Genomic DNA, 14,232 nt, shown 5'->3' with positions numbered 1-14,232 from the left:
AGGAGGACACAATAGAAAGGAGACTTGCTAAAGGGAATAGATCTGTTAAATTAACACATTTTCTGTCAACCAAATCAGCTGCCCCTAGTGCTATTGTTGCTGAAACAATGGAGACCCCAGGAATGGGCACCCATTAAAAAGAACAAGCCCGCTGAAAGGATACACTCTCTGAGGCAGAGAGCTTGTGTTTAAAAGAATTCGCTACTGTAAGGAAGGAGGAATCACTAGGCTGCATTGTTCTCACAATCACAGCAGATGCTATTGCTTATAGTGACAAGGGAAAAATTAATTTTCATAAACATCTGCAATAAGCTTTAAAGCAATAAACCTTTAATTTGGTTACTTTTAACTCCTTGACAGTCATCATTTCCCTCCAGCCCTTTTATTGAGGAAGTTTTTCTTCAAATAGTCTCCGAAAGCATCCATAGACATTATAAAGGTTAATTCTGCAGGCACTTAACAGATGCCAGGGGCAGAATGGCACAGCAATAGACACTGCTATGTGGGGAAAGAAAAAGCCCAGAGATCTACACATAACTTTGCAACACTTTAATGGTATTATTTTATTATTATTTTAAACTGGTGTAGTTACACAGGTGCCAACTACTGTGTGCACACTCAAACCACTGAAAACCTGGCTTACTAATTAATATAAGAAGTTTTAAACCAATATATATCACATGGGTTTGCACCAATTTAACCAAACTGGTTTAAGCAAGCTGGTGCAAGCTTGTGTATAGACAAACCCTCACAGGTGCAAGCAAACTGATATGTCATGTTTGAACTGTTATACACAGAGATTTAACCTAACTTGGCTTTTAAACAGATTCAGGTTAAACTGGTGTAGCTTGTATGTGCAGACAACCCCTTAAAGCCATTCTCAGGGCACGTCTACGTAAGTTAAGTCGACACACAGCCACCGCAGTAATTACTGCGTTTTTTCATGTTCACACTACCCTCTTTATGTCAGTGGCACACGTCCTCACCAGGAGCACTTCCACTGACTTAAAAGGGGTAGTGTGGGGGCTGAAAGCCTGGGCTCTCAGCTCTGGGTGGAGCTCCCCACCGGGAGCCCAGCAGCCACCCAGACTCCCCACTCCAAGCTGGGCTGTCATCCAGGTTCCCCGCTGCCTGTGGGGAGCCAGGAGCACGGGGGTGGGGGGGGAGCTGGGCTCTAGATGGAGCCCCCCACCTGCTTCAGGGTGACAGGCAGAACTCTGAGCCCCATGGGGTTCACGCTAGGGAGCCAACCAGTGTTTCTTGTCAATTTCACAGCTCCCACAACCAACAGCCATGTAAGTAACAGACACTGCATTGCCCTAACTACACCGACATAAGCCCTATGCCTCTTGTGGAACAAGTGGAGTTACTATGTCGGTGTATTAGGGCACTTACATTGGCAGGAGCAAGGCTGACCAGGCCTCAGTCTCTTGACCCCAGATTTACAGTGACCCTGATTTGAAGATTAAGAGGAGCCATAGCAAATTCTATTGAGTGTCCTGGACAGCAAAAAGAAGCAACTATGACAGGAGTAAGATGGGATTAGAGGGGTAAAAGGGAAACCAAATCAGACAGTTCAAATCTCCATCTTCATCCTCCTCAATCTCTTGATTTTACACCTCACCGTTCTTGAAATCTTGCCCTCCCATTGGCTTTCCTGGCTCCGTGCTCTTCTGGTTCTTACTACCTCTGAGCATTCCTTCAGTGTCTTCTCTTCCTCCTCTCTCCATCTATTGATAACGTCCCACACGGCTCCACAACTCCTCCAGCACACTCTCTCTGTAGCGTCTTTTCTACACTTAAGAATTTTAGAAAAAATTCCTGCCATGGCTAACACTAGTATAGCTGTACCAGTGCACCTGTGGGAGCCCAGGAATACAGCTCAAGCACCAAGGTAGTAAAAATATCAGAAGCCTTGTCTACACTAGGGCTTCCACCAATCGTAATGTTCCCTCTGAAATTCCCTAGGATACCCACAACCTACGCGACCTTAGTATACAGAGCTTCAACTACCATCTCATAATTCTACCTCAATTCCTGACCTGCATCAATCCGATCCTGAAAGTCTGGGTCCCTCTGTGATATTTCCTCCTGGATGTCTTGCCATCAATTTAACTGTCACATGATCAAAATGGAACTCCTCATTTTCCCTCCCCAAACCCCTTCACTCTCCCTATCTTAGTCACTGCTGAGAACATCCTCCTTCCTGTCACTCATATCCATGACCTGGGCATCATCTAACACCTCCCTCTCTCTAGACCTGTACATCCAGATTGAGTCCAATTCTTACTATATCGTCTTCCATAACATTTATAAGATCTGCCATTTTCTCACTGTCCACACCACTAAAGTTCTTGCTGAGGCCCTCATTATCTCCCATCTTGACTACTGCAACCCTCTTTCTCTAGTCTTTCTGACATACACCTTATGTCCATTCAAAACACTGATGCTAAAATAATCTTCCTGGCCTGTTGTTCTGATAATGTGACTCCCCCACCCTTTCCTTCTTCAAGTACCTCCCTTTTCAAGTGCATCAAAAAACAAGGTCTTAGTCCAGAGGTGTCAAACACCTAGACTGCTTGATGTATTTTTATGACTGGCATGGTATATTCAGATTATGCAGAATTCAAGCATTTGTTTAAAAAAGTTTCTAGCTCCCATGGTTGTGAAAATGTGAACCAAATGTGTTCCAGTCTGCAGACCATTTGAAACAATAACTGAGAATTGAACGTCCATTTCCCGAAACCTACAAGAAAGGAAATGTACAGGATGAAACAAGGTAGGGGGTGCCCTGTTTAGGAATAAAGCTAAAGGATTGTTCTGGTGTATCTTGGAGTGTGAGGAAACACATGGAATCCTTCACCAAGGAGGCAAATGGACAGCATGCTTGATCATGAAAGGAGGGTCACAGAAACCCTGGCTGAAAAGCGCTGCAAGGATTTTGGGTGAGCAATACAAGATACTCTCATGTCTTATAAAGTAAGTTAAGTCTAGGCTTTAGAATGTGTGTTATGATTTTATTTTATATGTAACCACTTGTTTCCAATATTTCAACTTGCTACTTACTACCTGAATCTCTATGTCTTGTTAAATAAATTTAGATATGTTTATAGTGAAATCAAACACAATTGCTGTGTGTTAAGCACAGTGGTGATCTGAGGTAGAACTGGTAAGCTGGGGTGCATTGTTTCTTCAGAAGCAGTGAATCTGTGAATACTGTGAGCGTCCAGTGGACCAAGGGCTGAACACTCCAGGGAGAAGCTCAGAGAGCTCAAAGGTTGGGGTGTGCCAATCGCTAATCTGTAGAGTGACAGCAGGGCCTGCAAGACCTGGTGGGGAGTGCTTGTGTTGCCCATGGCCGGTGGAGCTGACCCATGGCAGGGACAGACAAGGCTTCCTCACACTAAGGGCAGGTGACAGTGAGGAGTCTCACAACCCTTGATATCCCCAGGATGTGTCACACTGCCATTTTAAGTGTTAATTATTTCGCTTCTGATAATTTAGCAAACAGAATAAGGCAAGTGGTGGAAGTGAAGTCCAAGAAGGTGGGAACTGGTGCAGTAGAGGAAATCTAAAGAGAAAAGACACAAAGAGAGAAGAAGAGAAACAGGGAAAGGATGAGAAACAGACAGCAGAAATTGCTCTGACCTTAAAGCGTATTTTCCCCACTAAGTTATTATAGTGAATGTGCAAATCAAGTGCTGACTAAACGATTGATAACTAAAAGCCTAGATCCTACAAAAAACATCATATTCCCCCCCTTGACGTTTGTGCAAACCACTGATGTCAGCGAGAGTTCCACTGCGGAACAACAGTAGCATGTAGTCCCAAAGTTATATATACCAGCCCAAAGATCATAATTAAACACGGATTATGGATTTCTCCACAGAATAAATTGAACGCTTTGTCTAGACCTTATCTTTGAGGCGCTTCACAGTTTATTCACAGCCTACATCAGGGGTCGGCAACCTATGGCACGCATGCCAAAGGCGGCACGCAAGCCGATTTTGCCGATTTTGCCTGGCACGCGGCTGCCAGCCAGGGTCCCGGCCACCAGCCCCACTCCTGGCTGAGTGAACGGAACCGCAGTCTGGCAGGAGGCTGAGCGGGGCCAGTGGCCGGGACCTAAGACCGGCGGCAGGCATGCCTCCCGGCTCTCCCCTCACCGCGCTCGGGTTCTGCGGCCCCCGGGAGTGTGAGCCGCCGCCGCCGCTGCCCCTCCCAGAGCTTCCCCCCTCTTGCTGCCTCGGCAGTCTGTGGGGGAGGGGCTGTGCACGCGGCAGCCCGGCAGCGTGTTTTGCCTCCACGTGCAGCCAGCATCTGACCGGCATGGGCACGGTAAGGGGAGTCCTGAGGGGCAGTCAGGGAGCAGGGGGAGGGTTGGTAGAGTCGGGAGTTCTGGGGGTCCTGTCAGAGGGCGGGGAATGGTTGGATGGGGCGTGGGAGTCCCGGGGATCTGTCTGGGGGTGGGGGGGTGGATAAGGGTCGGGGCAATCAGGGAACAGGTAGGGGGTGGGGTTCTGGGGGGCAGTTAGGGGCAGGGGTCCCAGGAGGCATCCGCATGCATCCACTGCAGCCTGCAGGAGCCCCCCAGGGGGGGCGCCAGGCCGCAGCCTGGGCAGGAGGGGTGGGAGGGCATGCTCCCTGCTAGTGGCGCTGCCGCCTTTGCAGGGCTGCTGCCCCCCTGCACCGCGCCGACTCCTCCATGGCTGGGGCTCGCTGCCGCCGCAAGCGGCACACTCTGGCTCTCCGGTGCCTACGGAAGGCAGCTTCTCCCTGCCGAGCTGCTGCAGCGGCCCAAGCCCAGCAAAGCCAGTGAGTGGACTTGGGGCAGGGGCCATCGGGGTGGGGTGGGGAGGGCTCGCGGGGGCGCTGTGCACCCTCCCGGGGAGTTCAGGGGGCTGGGAGGGGGGAATCTGGTCTAGCAGCCCCTGGGCATGGCTGGCCCCTGAGGTCAATAAAGGCTCACTGGGATTTGCCCCTCAATGAACAAGGGGCGGGGGGAGGTGGAAGTTTCTCCTAGGGCGCAAAATATCCTTGCACCGGCCCTGCCCCTGGGGGTGCGTGCACCCCAGGTTAAGAACCACTGTACTAAACTGATAAGATCTGTATTTTAATTTAATTTTAAATTAAGCTTCTTAAACATTTTAAAAAATTTGTTTACTTTACATACAACAATAGTTTATAGACTTATAGAGAGAGACCTTCTAAAAACGTTAAAATGTATTACCGGCACGCGAAACCTTAAATTAGAGTGAATAAATGAAGACTCAGCACACCACTTCTGAAAGGTTGCCGACCCCTGGCCTACATATTCGTTCTGTATCTTAGCCCACTGCACGCAACCTCCTCTCCACAGCCAACAATCCTAGCCTCTATCGGCAATTGTTTGCTTCTCCCAGATGCACCTCCATGTCCCTCATGCATGGAGCAAGCTCCCTGAACTAGTCTGTAAATCTACCGTGCAGTCTACTTTCAAAAGATGTCAAGGTCCTGTTCAACCTAGGATACTGTGGGGGGGGAATTAGGCTAGCCCTAATGGTCTAGACCTTTGCTTGCTTGATCTGCGCCCGCCTTATGGCTAGCAGGCCCAAAGCCTGAACCAAGCTAAGAGTTGTGACATGACCGCTGTAAGTGAGGGAGAAGTTGGGACGGGGGGAGGGGGGCTAGAGGGGGGAGGCGATGGAAAGCCCCTGAAACAGGAATAATTTGCAATATGTGCCTAATGCTTTTGAAATACAATAACCGCTTGTGTAAAATAATAATGTAACCTATAAGTATGAAGCAATTATAAATGTAACTCATGCCCTCCCCTATACCTATTGTGTAACTACCCCATTGTGTTACTGTACCCTGTGAGGGGCATTGTGTAACAGCACCCCATAATAGGCAAAGTTGCAGCTAGATGCTGGAAAGTACCAAGGAAACCTTAACTCAATTACATCCATACAAGGCAAGGTTGCAAAAGGGTGCTGGGAAGTACCAAAAAGACCCTAACTCTTAACCTGTGTTAATTCCAAATAAGGTCATTATTACTCAAGTATGTGTAATTTGTTTGTGGTTTTAAGCTTTAAAAACTCCTGTATGCTTTGTTTCGATAGAGCAGTTCCGATAAGTGCTACCGCCAACGCGTTGTTGTGTAATCAATAAACGGGCCTCAGGCTGAGTCTTTGATCAAAAATGATGCGTGGGTGACCTTTTCCATGACAATTTTGGGGCTCGTCCGGGATAAACGACGTCTCACTGGACCGGAGGTCCGCTTCCACACCGACCCCAGGCGCCAGGTAAGAGACCGTTGTCTCTATTTGGGCTTTGGTGGGGAGCTGCCCGTAGGCTCTGGGTTTAGGGGAGGACGCGCTGTATCTGAACCTTTGTTGCTAGAAAAATACTGATAACGGACAGGCAAATGGCTAGTAACTTCTAATTTATTTACATCTAATTTAAAATATTTAACCAACTCAACTTATTTAGCTATAAACATAGCTGGTCTTTGTATATGTACACCCTTATTACTGTTTTCTGCCCAGTTTATACTGAGTGATTGTTACACCTACTTGTTGCATTTGCCTTAAGCTGTAAGCTCTTCCAGGCAGGGACCATCTTCCCTTCTGCCCAATGTCTAGCACAATAGGACTTCAATATGTTCTCTAGATGCTACTGTAATACAAATAATAAATAATAATAATGGGGTGGTGACCCAAAGGAAGAGCAGCAGTGGGGTGAGATTTTAACAATATAATATTGGAGTGAATCATTTACATAATTATCTCAATACAAATCAGTTAAAGCACTGGAAAAGTTATTAAAAGAAAATGTTGCTGGATACAATGAAAGCTCCCCCACACACACACACACACTCATGGCAAGCTGGACCTAAACTGCAGCAAGACCATAAATTTCAGGGATACTTTGGTTCAGCAGAACAGAAATGTTTAGGATGCTTAATTTCCATGTGCCTTAACTTTTTGCATCAACTCACTGCATCAGAAGTTGATAGCCAGGGAAGCTAGAAGTTCCGAAAAGTTGGAGATTTTGATACCCAAGAAGGCCGTTTGAGATGAGACAAATGCTGCTAAAATGTTAAGCAGTGAACTGTTGATATTTAATGTGCTGTCTTTAGGTTTCAGAGTAAACAATCCAAAAAGATGAATGGGACCATTCAAACATTTCAGAGATATCATTTAATACTGATGGCAGAGTCAGGAAGATAAACTCTGCACTGGTTTAATATTCTGTTTGGTTTTTTTTTTTTAAGATATTCTCGACAACCTTGGCATACATCTAGCAGTTATTTATTTTAAATGTAACCTTAGGTTCCAAAGCACTATTCTGGGGCAAGAAAGATATCACAGTAAATTCTGTGGCTGTAACATCATGGATTACAAAGGACCCTGGTTACAGAAAATGAGGAGAACCCTAAAGGCATGATAATAAGTACTTGTCTGGGCAACTATCATTTTAATGTTGACCTGTCCACAAAAGTGAATTCAGAAGTAGTGCTTTGATAGGCCAATGGAGATCACAAAATTCTGACTCTGATGCTTTGTCTTCACTAGGAAAAAAAGGTATATTTTTAACATGTGATAAAATCTTAGTGTAGCAAAGCAGGTGTAGTTTTAAACAATGGGAGGCAATGGAAGTAGCATGAAATAGATAAAGAGCAACAAGTCAGAAAATTGAACAGATAAGTGTTTAGATAGAGAAGGTAGTTTATATAGCTAGGTTAGAACAGCAGTGCATTTTCTTTCGGAGGGCGGGAGAGAAGTAGGTAACAATACAGTCAGTGTATGAACTACATTGGGAGGCAGGAGGAGAGAAGCATCTTAAAGCCATAGGGACAGAGGCAATTTGCCCAAAGGCAACTTTAAAACTCACAGGAAAAGATTTATATTTCCCATATGCAAGGTGGCTTTCCCCTTTTGCAAATCAACTAAGTTAACAATGTTTTGATTATTTTGAAGCACATACTTGAAAGTCACCCCCTTTTGACCCACCAATGCAGATTCTTAAACTGTAGTTCACGGCCCCCATGCACTTGCTAAAGGAACCAAAACAGCTGAGTGGTGACATGATTCTGGCCAAATTCCAGTTTCTCAACTACATGAACATACAGCTGGAAATGATAAACACAAGTATTATCTTATTCATAAACAATTGCTGTAGCTGTCATAGGGATGCTTCTAGATGCAATTACAAATGGGAGGGGTAAATGTCCAAGAGACACACTGTATTGGGATGTGGTCCACACTATGGCTACATCTTGACAGGGAGGAAAGAATTGCTTTCTTCATCTATGTTAGCTAATATGATTGCAGAAAGCACCTTTTCTGCATGTCAACACAAAGCCTAGGAAGAAAGTTGATAACCTCTGCAATAGGGGTTTGTGGTCAGCCCTCACTCCAAACTAATATTTGAGGGGAAGAGGGCAAACTCTCAGTGTGCTGCCAATGTTAACAGCAGCAAGAAAATAAAATAATTTGATTTTTAAAGGGGAATACAAGTTTGTACATAACAGCTAGCTCACAGACTGTTCCTCAAAAACAGTATATAGTATCCTAATTTTACAAAAGCATGTGCAAAATTCTGCATGACCCCAAACATGTTCCAATGCACACATATGCACTCACTCATGCCCCACTGAACTTTTGACCTGGTTGTAGCTGAACCCCTCCTGAGTCCACTGCTGTGTGATGCCGTGTAGATTTGAAAAGAGGAGCCCTGTGCCTTGTCAGGCAACTGCATCTGCTGAAGCCAGCATGGGGGCTTGGTGTTCAACACCGCCCTTCCCATAACAATACCCAGAGCCTGGCCTGATGGATGCACTTCTTTATCTGAGCCAACCAGCTTCATAAACCCACTCCCCTTCTCCAGCCTCTCACCATGCAATGGTCCAGGAAAAAGAAAACAAAACATCTGCTTCCCAGGTTTCTGACACGTACAGCTGCTGATGGCAGCCCACATCTGGAAGCTTCACTTTTTTTCAGTTCAGTAAGTACAGGGCAAGAGGTTTGCATTTAAAAAGAAAAACAAAAGAGCTCAGATGTATCACTGTACCAAAATCACAGAGAGCTTTCCAAGAATTATCAAGCAATCAACACAATAAGGCTACCTCTTCCTCCCATCCTTCCCTGTACTCCAATTAAAGATGATATACAAAGGGGAAAAATTTGCCTGTGTCTGATTTTACTTTTTATTATGATGAATAAAGACATTAAAAAAAATCAGGAAAAAAAAACCTTTAATGTTAGAAATTCAGATTTTGTCTACCCAGGAAACTTTATGCTGACTGGAAAACTAGTGAAATCTAACATTGCAAGAGACTGAAACCCAGCAATTAAGAAAGGAAGGGATTTAAAAAATAAAAACACAGAATTAGGACTTGTCTACACTTTAACTATGCCACTACAGTCAAAGCAGGAAAACTTTAAGCTGCAAATCTCCCCTTAGTGTAGACAGTTATAAAGATGTTTATACCGGTATAATTTATACTGGTTGGGAAACCAAATTAAGCTATATCGATTTAAAGAACCTTATATTGCATCTGCACGAGGGCTTTTAGTGACAGGATCATGTCAACAAAAAAATATACCCATCACTGACATACGCAGGCCAATAAAACTTTAAGTGTGGACTAACCCTTAATCAGATTGTTTGCTTGTTTATTTTTTGATAACACCTGTTTATAAACACTAGTGTCCTATTACCACTTGGAAGAAAGGATCTCTTTGTGGAAAAGTGCACACCAGTGCCCCTTCAATTAAGGCGAGAGACCAAAATATACATCTCAGAGACACTCCTCCACACCCATAATGTCCTTCAGCAAAACCGAGGGAAAACCAGACTGGATATGTATAATATTTCTAAGGTTAGAAACAAGCACACTCCTGAGAGATGTTAAGCCGGTCTAACCCCCCGTGTAGAGGGTTACTGCCTCTTGTGGAGGTGGATTAACTACAGTGACCAGATAACCCCTCCTGTTTCTGTAGTGATGTTTACACTGAAGCGCTACAATGTCGCAGATGCAGTCCAGCCACTGCAGCATTTTTAGTGAAGACATAAGACACTCCTTCCCAATTTCTTTCCAGGTGATGTTAGCTTCCCCACCCTAAGCAAGTTCTAGGAACTGATGTGGAGCTCAAATTCACTTCACTGGTGAGGCAAGCCAGATGCCAATTGCCTGCTAAGCTGAAATGCTAGTGAGTTGGCTTTTTGTCATTGTAAATTTAGGTTCCTTGGAAGACTTCACAAGGCTGGACCAAAGAGCCTCCCCACCCCACCCCTTTAGTGTTTTGCATCAATAGGAGGGGGAGGGGAGTTCCCTTTCCAAAGGAGTTGCATCACTGAGAGACCTTCTCCCCTTTCAAGATTTCACACTGCATACGGGATTCCCCCTCTTCAGAAATTCACATCCTGCTCAAGGAGTTTTGCCCTTTAAGAATTCACACATCCTGTTGAACCTTAAGCATCTCTGGAAAGGGGCCTTTTGAATTCACATTCATGGGGCAATTACTGTCTTAAAAAAACACTCACCGGCTTACTGTTCTCTCAGTTTACTGCCAATATGCTACCAAGATAGCATTTAGAAGCAAACAGAAAAAATTTCTTACTGTGCCAAACGTTGCAGCATTTACCACCCAAAATACAAAATATTTACAAGACACTGCCCACAACCATACATATATATCTGAAAATATATTTCAATTTAGAAAATAGTGCACTGCAGAGAGACAACGTGCTTGTGGCACTCCATTCAGATCACTCCAGTAATTATTTGGAAGTTGCACAATGAACATAAATGTTCCCCTAATGCATCCATCTACCCCAACAGGATTTCTCAACATTTCAAATCATGAAAACAGGCATCATCCACCATTAAGTTAAAACATCCAACATCCCCCACGACGACCCCACCAAAAAGAAAAAACTGTCCAGGCAGGAAGACTCTTACCCGTTTAGCAGAAGAGGCCTAACACAACTTAAAATTAATGCTGCATACTTTCTTGCGCAAAAACATTTCAACAAAACATACCAAACTGTATTCAACTTATGCTCATTTCTGCCTAACTCCAACCCCATCCATGGTCTTCTTGTATGTCTACAGCCAAGGGTGACACTAGTCAGTGTAGGTCACTGCAGGACAAGCTCCTCCTATCACAACCACCATTTTGGGCAGTGACTGGGGAAGGGAACACATTTTATATTCTGCAAAGCACTGTGCAAGTTTCCAACACTAGCACTATATTTTATAATAGCAAACCAGATGATAAAATCCCAGTGTTGTGATAATTTATTTGATAGATCAGTATGTGAGGGCAGTTGCTGACCCTAAATATCTTGGTTTCCTATGAGATCTCAAGCTGTTTCTCTCAATTTCTTTAATATGCCCTTTCCATTCACTTTAATATTTTTCCTCACTACCATATTGCACCATTGCACTTTTTCACCAAGCAGCTCCCCCTTCCCCCAGCCATCTACTCTATATTTTACTCATGCATCCTTCCCACAAAACCCTCAGAAGTCATCTTTGCTACTTGGCAAAACCTCTGCTTTTGATGTACACTTTAAAGTTTGAAAAAGCATCAGAGAAACACCAAAGTTGTTACATCTGTTACAAACAGATGGAAAACCCCAGGTTTAATCACATCGGTCTAAGCAGCTTATGATCTTGGGAGTAAAAGCTAGAGGCCCTAGAAGATCTATTGGGGTACACCCTTCATTCCGCCCTTCTTTTCATCTCGTTATTCTCCACATTTCATGAATTCTGAAACACACACAAATTCACACACTTAATCTATATAGTTTAGAATATTAAGGCAGCAAGTGGTACTGCATTTCAAACGTTTATGGACACTGGGCAAAAACAAACAAACAAACAATTTAAAGACTACATCAAAATAACTTAAAACTTAATTTTTAAACAAAAGTAAGAATAGCCATGAATATACTGGTAAAGAGTTAGCCAAAAAACGTTACTAGAAAACATTAAGAATGGGGGATAAGGAAAGCAGAACTCGCATTGCAATTTGCTTCTACAACAGAGAATTATTTTTTTCTTTCTTTCTGTAACTAAGACTGTAGCAATTGACTCGATAGTTTGCAGTGCTATACTCAGACGCACTGATGGACAAAAATCATCATCACCATTACTAGTTCCAAACCCTTAAGGTGATTTGCCGACATTTGGAGTTGTCTCAACACGACACCCTCCAAAACACCTCTCCCCACAACAAGCTAAGCCCGTAGGGGAAGCGTGAGACGGGAATAACTAACACAACCAGCCTCTGTAGCGTAGACCCTTCTGGCTTGAGTTCAATTGTCACAAAGCCTTGGGGCAGTGGCACCTCCACGCACAGCCGGGGAGAAGCCAAGCTCCCCTCCCCGGTCCCCGCAGGGATAATGGTGGCACAACAACAAACTCCAAGCCAGCCGTCCGAGGGGACACCAGCCTCACTCACAGCGGCAGGGCCGGGGAGGGGGGTGGGAGGAGAGAGATTAGGAGGGTACAGCCCGGATCTTTCGCCTTAGACTGTGTGGGGAGGGGAAGCAGCCTCCCTCCGCAGGGGTCTGTGCTCATGGCGAGCAGGCAGCCACATGCCTGGCATCAATCAGCAGCCCCTGGGGGAGGTGGGCACCCAGGCAGCTCCCGGCTCTAGTCTGCCCCGAAGTTTGTCGCGGGGGGCGGGTTGGGCGGCCCGGGAGCAGACGCGGCTCTAGGTCTGTCTAGAACGGGCCGAAGCGAAGCGGGATCCGGCCCGTCCCCGGGACTTGGGGGCAGTTCAGATCCGGATCCAAGCTTGGCATCGCCGGTCTCCCGGGGCTGCAGGGACCGGCTCCAGCCAGACACTCCTGGGGCAAAGTCTCCGCCAAAGAAATTTCCCCATGTGCACGGGATGCCCAGCAAGGATCCGGCTTCAACCCCCTGGCACGGAGCAGGGACCAAACCCGGGCTGCGGGGAGGGGGCGGCGGCTTTCCCCAGGGCAGAGGGGCCGCTCCCTAAACAACCCACGCAGCCCGAGAGCAGCCAGCGAGAGAGTTCCCCGCCCAGCCCCCCAGGACCTCGGGCAGCGGCTCCCTCTCAACCCCGAGACCAGGCGGGGAAGGCAGAGCAGCTGCCCGGGAACACGGGGCTACGGCGCGGGCAGGGTTCCTGCTCCGGGGCAGCCCTGTGGAGGGGGAGGGGGGTGCGGTACCATCGGGTCCCCGGCCCGCTCCCCTCCGCGGCTCACCTCTATCTCGAAGTCGGGCAGACGGAAAGCGGTGCGGAAGAGGGAGCAGAAGTGAGCGATGGCCGGGACTTCCCACCAGGAGCGGAGCTCGCCCAGCCCCTCCGGCCCCCCAGTCCCCACCACGCCGCAGCCTCCGTCCTCCTCCGGGCACATCTCCCGCTCCGTCTCCGCGCTCCGCTCAGCAGCAGCAGCCCAGCACCAGCGGCGGCCCCGCGCTGCCCCCTCGCCTGCGCATGGGGCTCCGGGCTGGCGCCTCGGCTCGGGGGTCTCTAGGGCCGGCGGTGGCGCTGCTGCCCCTGCTGCACGGGGGGGAGCTGCTGCTGGCGGCCGCCGCGCGGACCCATCCTCCTCCTCCTTGCGCCGCCGCTGCTGCCCTCTCCATACAATGTAACCATCGCACCGCCGGGGAAACAGATGGGGCCGGGGGGAGGGGAGGGGGTTTCGGAGGGGGGGAGGGGCGTGGCCTATGGAATGGGGTGGTGCTTAGAGGGAGAGGGTGGGGCCACCTGGGAAAGGGGCGGGGTCTGAGTGGGGCGCGGCCGGGGACTGGGAGATAGCGGGGCCGGAGGGGCGCGGTCTGGGGAGTGGACAAAAGAGGGGAGGGGCCCTCTGGGAGAGGAGACGGGGCGAAGCTGGGGGCGGCCGAGCAAGTTAGAGGCAGGGAGGGGGCGGGGCTTGGGGAGCAAAGGGGCCGGCGATGCGGGGCCGCGCACGAGGAGGGGGCGGGGCCGCGCACGAGGAGGGGGCGGGGCCGGGCTCTCATCACAACAACAGGAGCCGGCTCGCTGCCCGCCGTGGCTCCGCCGAGAGGCGCAGTCACCAGTGCTCGGGGCGCACTCGGACCACACCCCCCCGTGGTGCTGCGCCCTGAGGGGTAGCGGCTCGCTGCTCACTGGGGCGGGCTCGCAGTGGCTGGGGAGTTGCGGGGGGAGGGTTCTGGAAGCTGGCCTGGGGTGCTGTTGGGGGCTGCCCAAGGGCGCGGGGAAGCAGGCGTCTGGAGTTTCT

The 14,232-nt window shown here is 47.9% G+C and overlaps 1 protein-coding gene across 1 annotated transcript in view; it reads right to left on the bottom strand.

Annotated features, from left to right (window-relative positions):
• The window catches only part of LOC135882223 (chromatin remodeling regulator CECR2), a 137,895-nt gene extending 124,515 nt beyond the window's left edge, over positions 1-13,380 (bottom strand). Inside the window, exon 1 of the mRNA XM_065409088.1 lies at positions 13,228-13,380. Coding sequence (XP_065265160.1) covers positions 13,228-13,380 — 153 coding nt within the window. The remainder of the gene's footprint in view (positions 1-13,227) is intronic.
• Positions 13,381-14,232: the final 852 nt, after the last annotated feature.

This window comes from Emys orbicularis, chromosome 1, assembly GCF_028017835.1.
Source record: "Emys orbicularis isolate rEmyOrb1 chromosome 1, rEmyOrb1.hap1, whole genome shotgun sequence".
NCBI classification, from domain to species: Eukaryota; Metazoa; Chordata; order Testudines; family Emydidae; genus Emys; species Emys orbicularis.
This window is presented reverse-complemented; position numbering and strand designations above follow the sequence as displayed.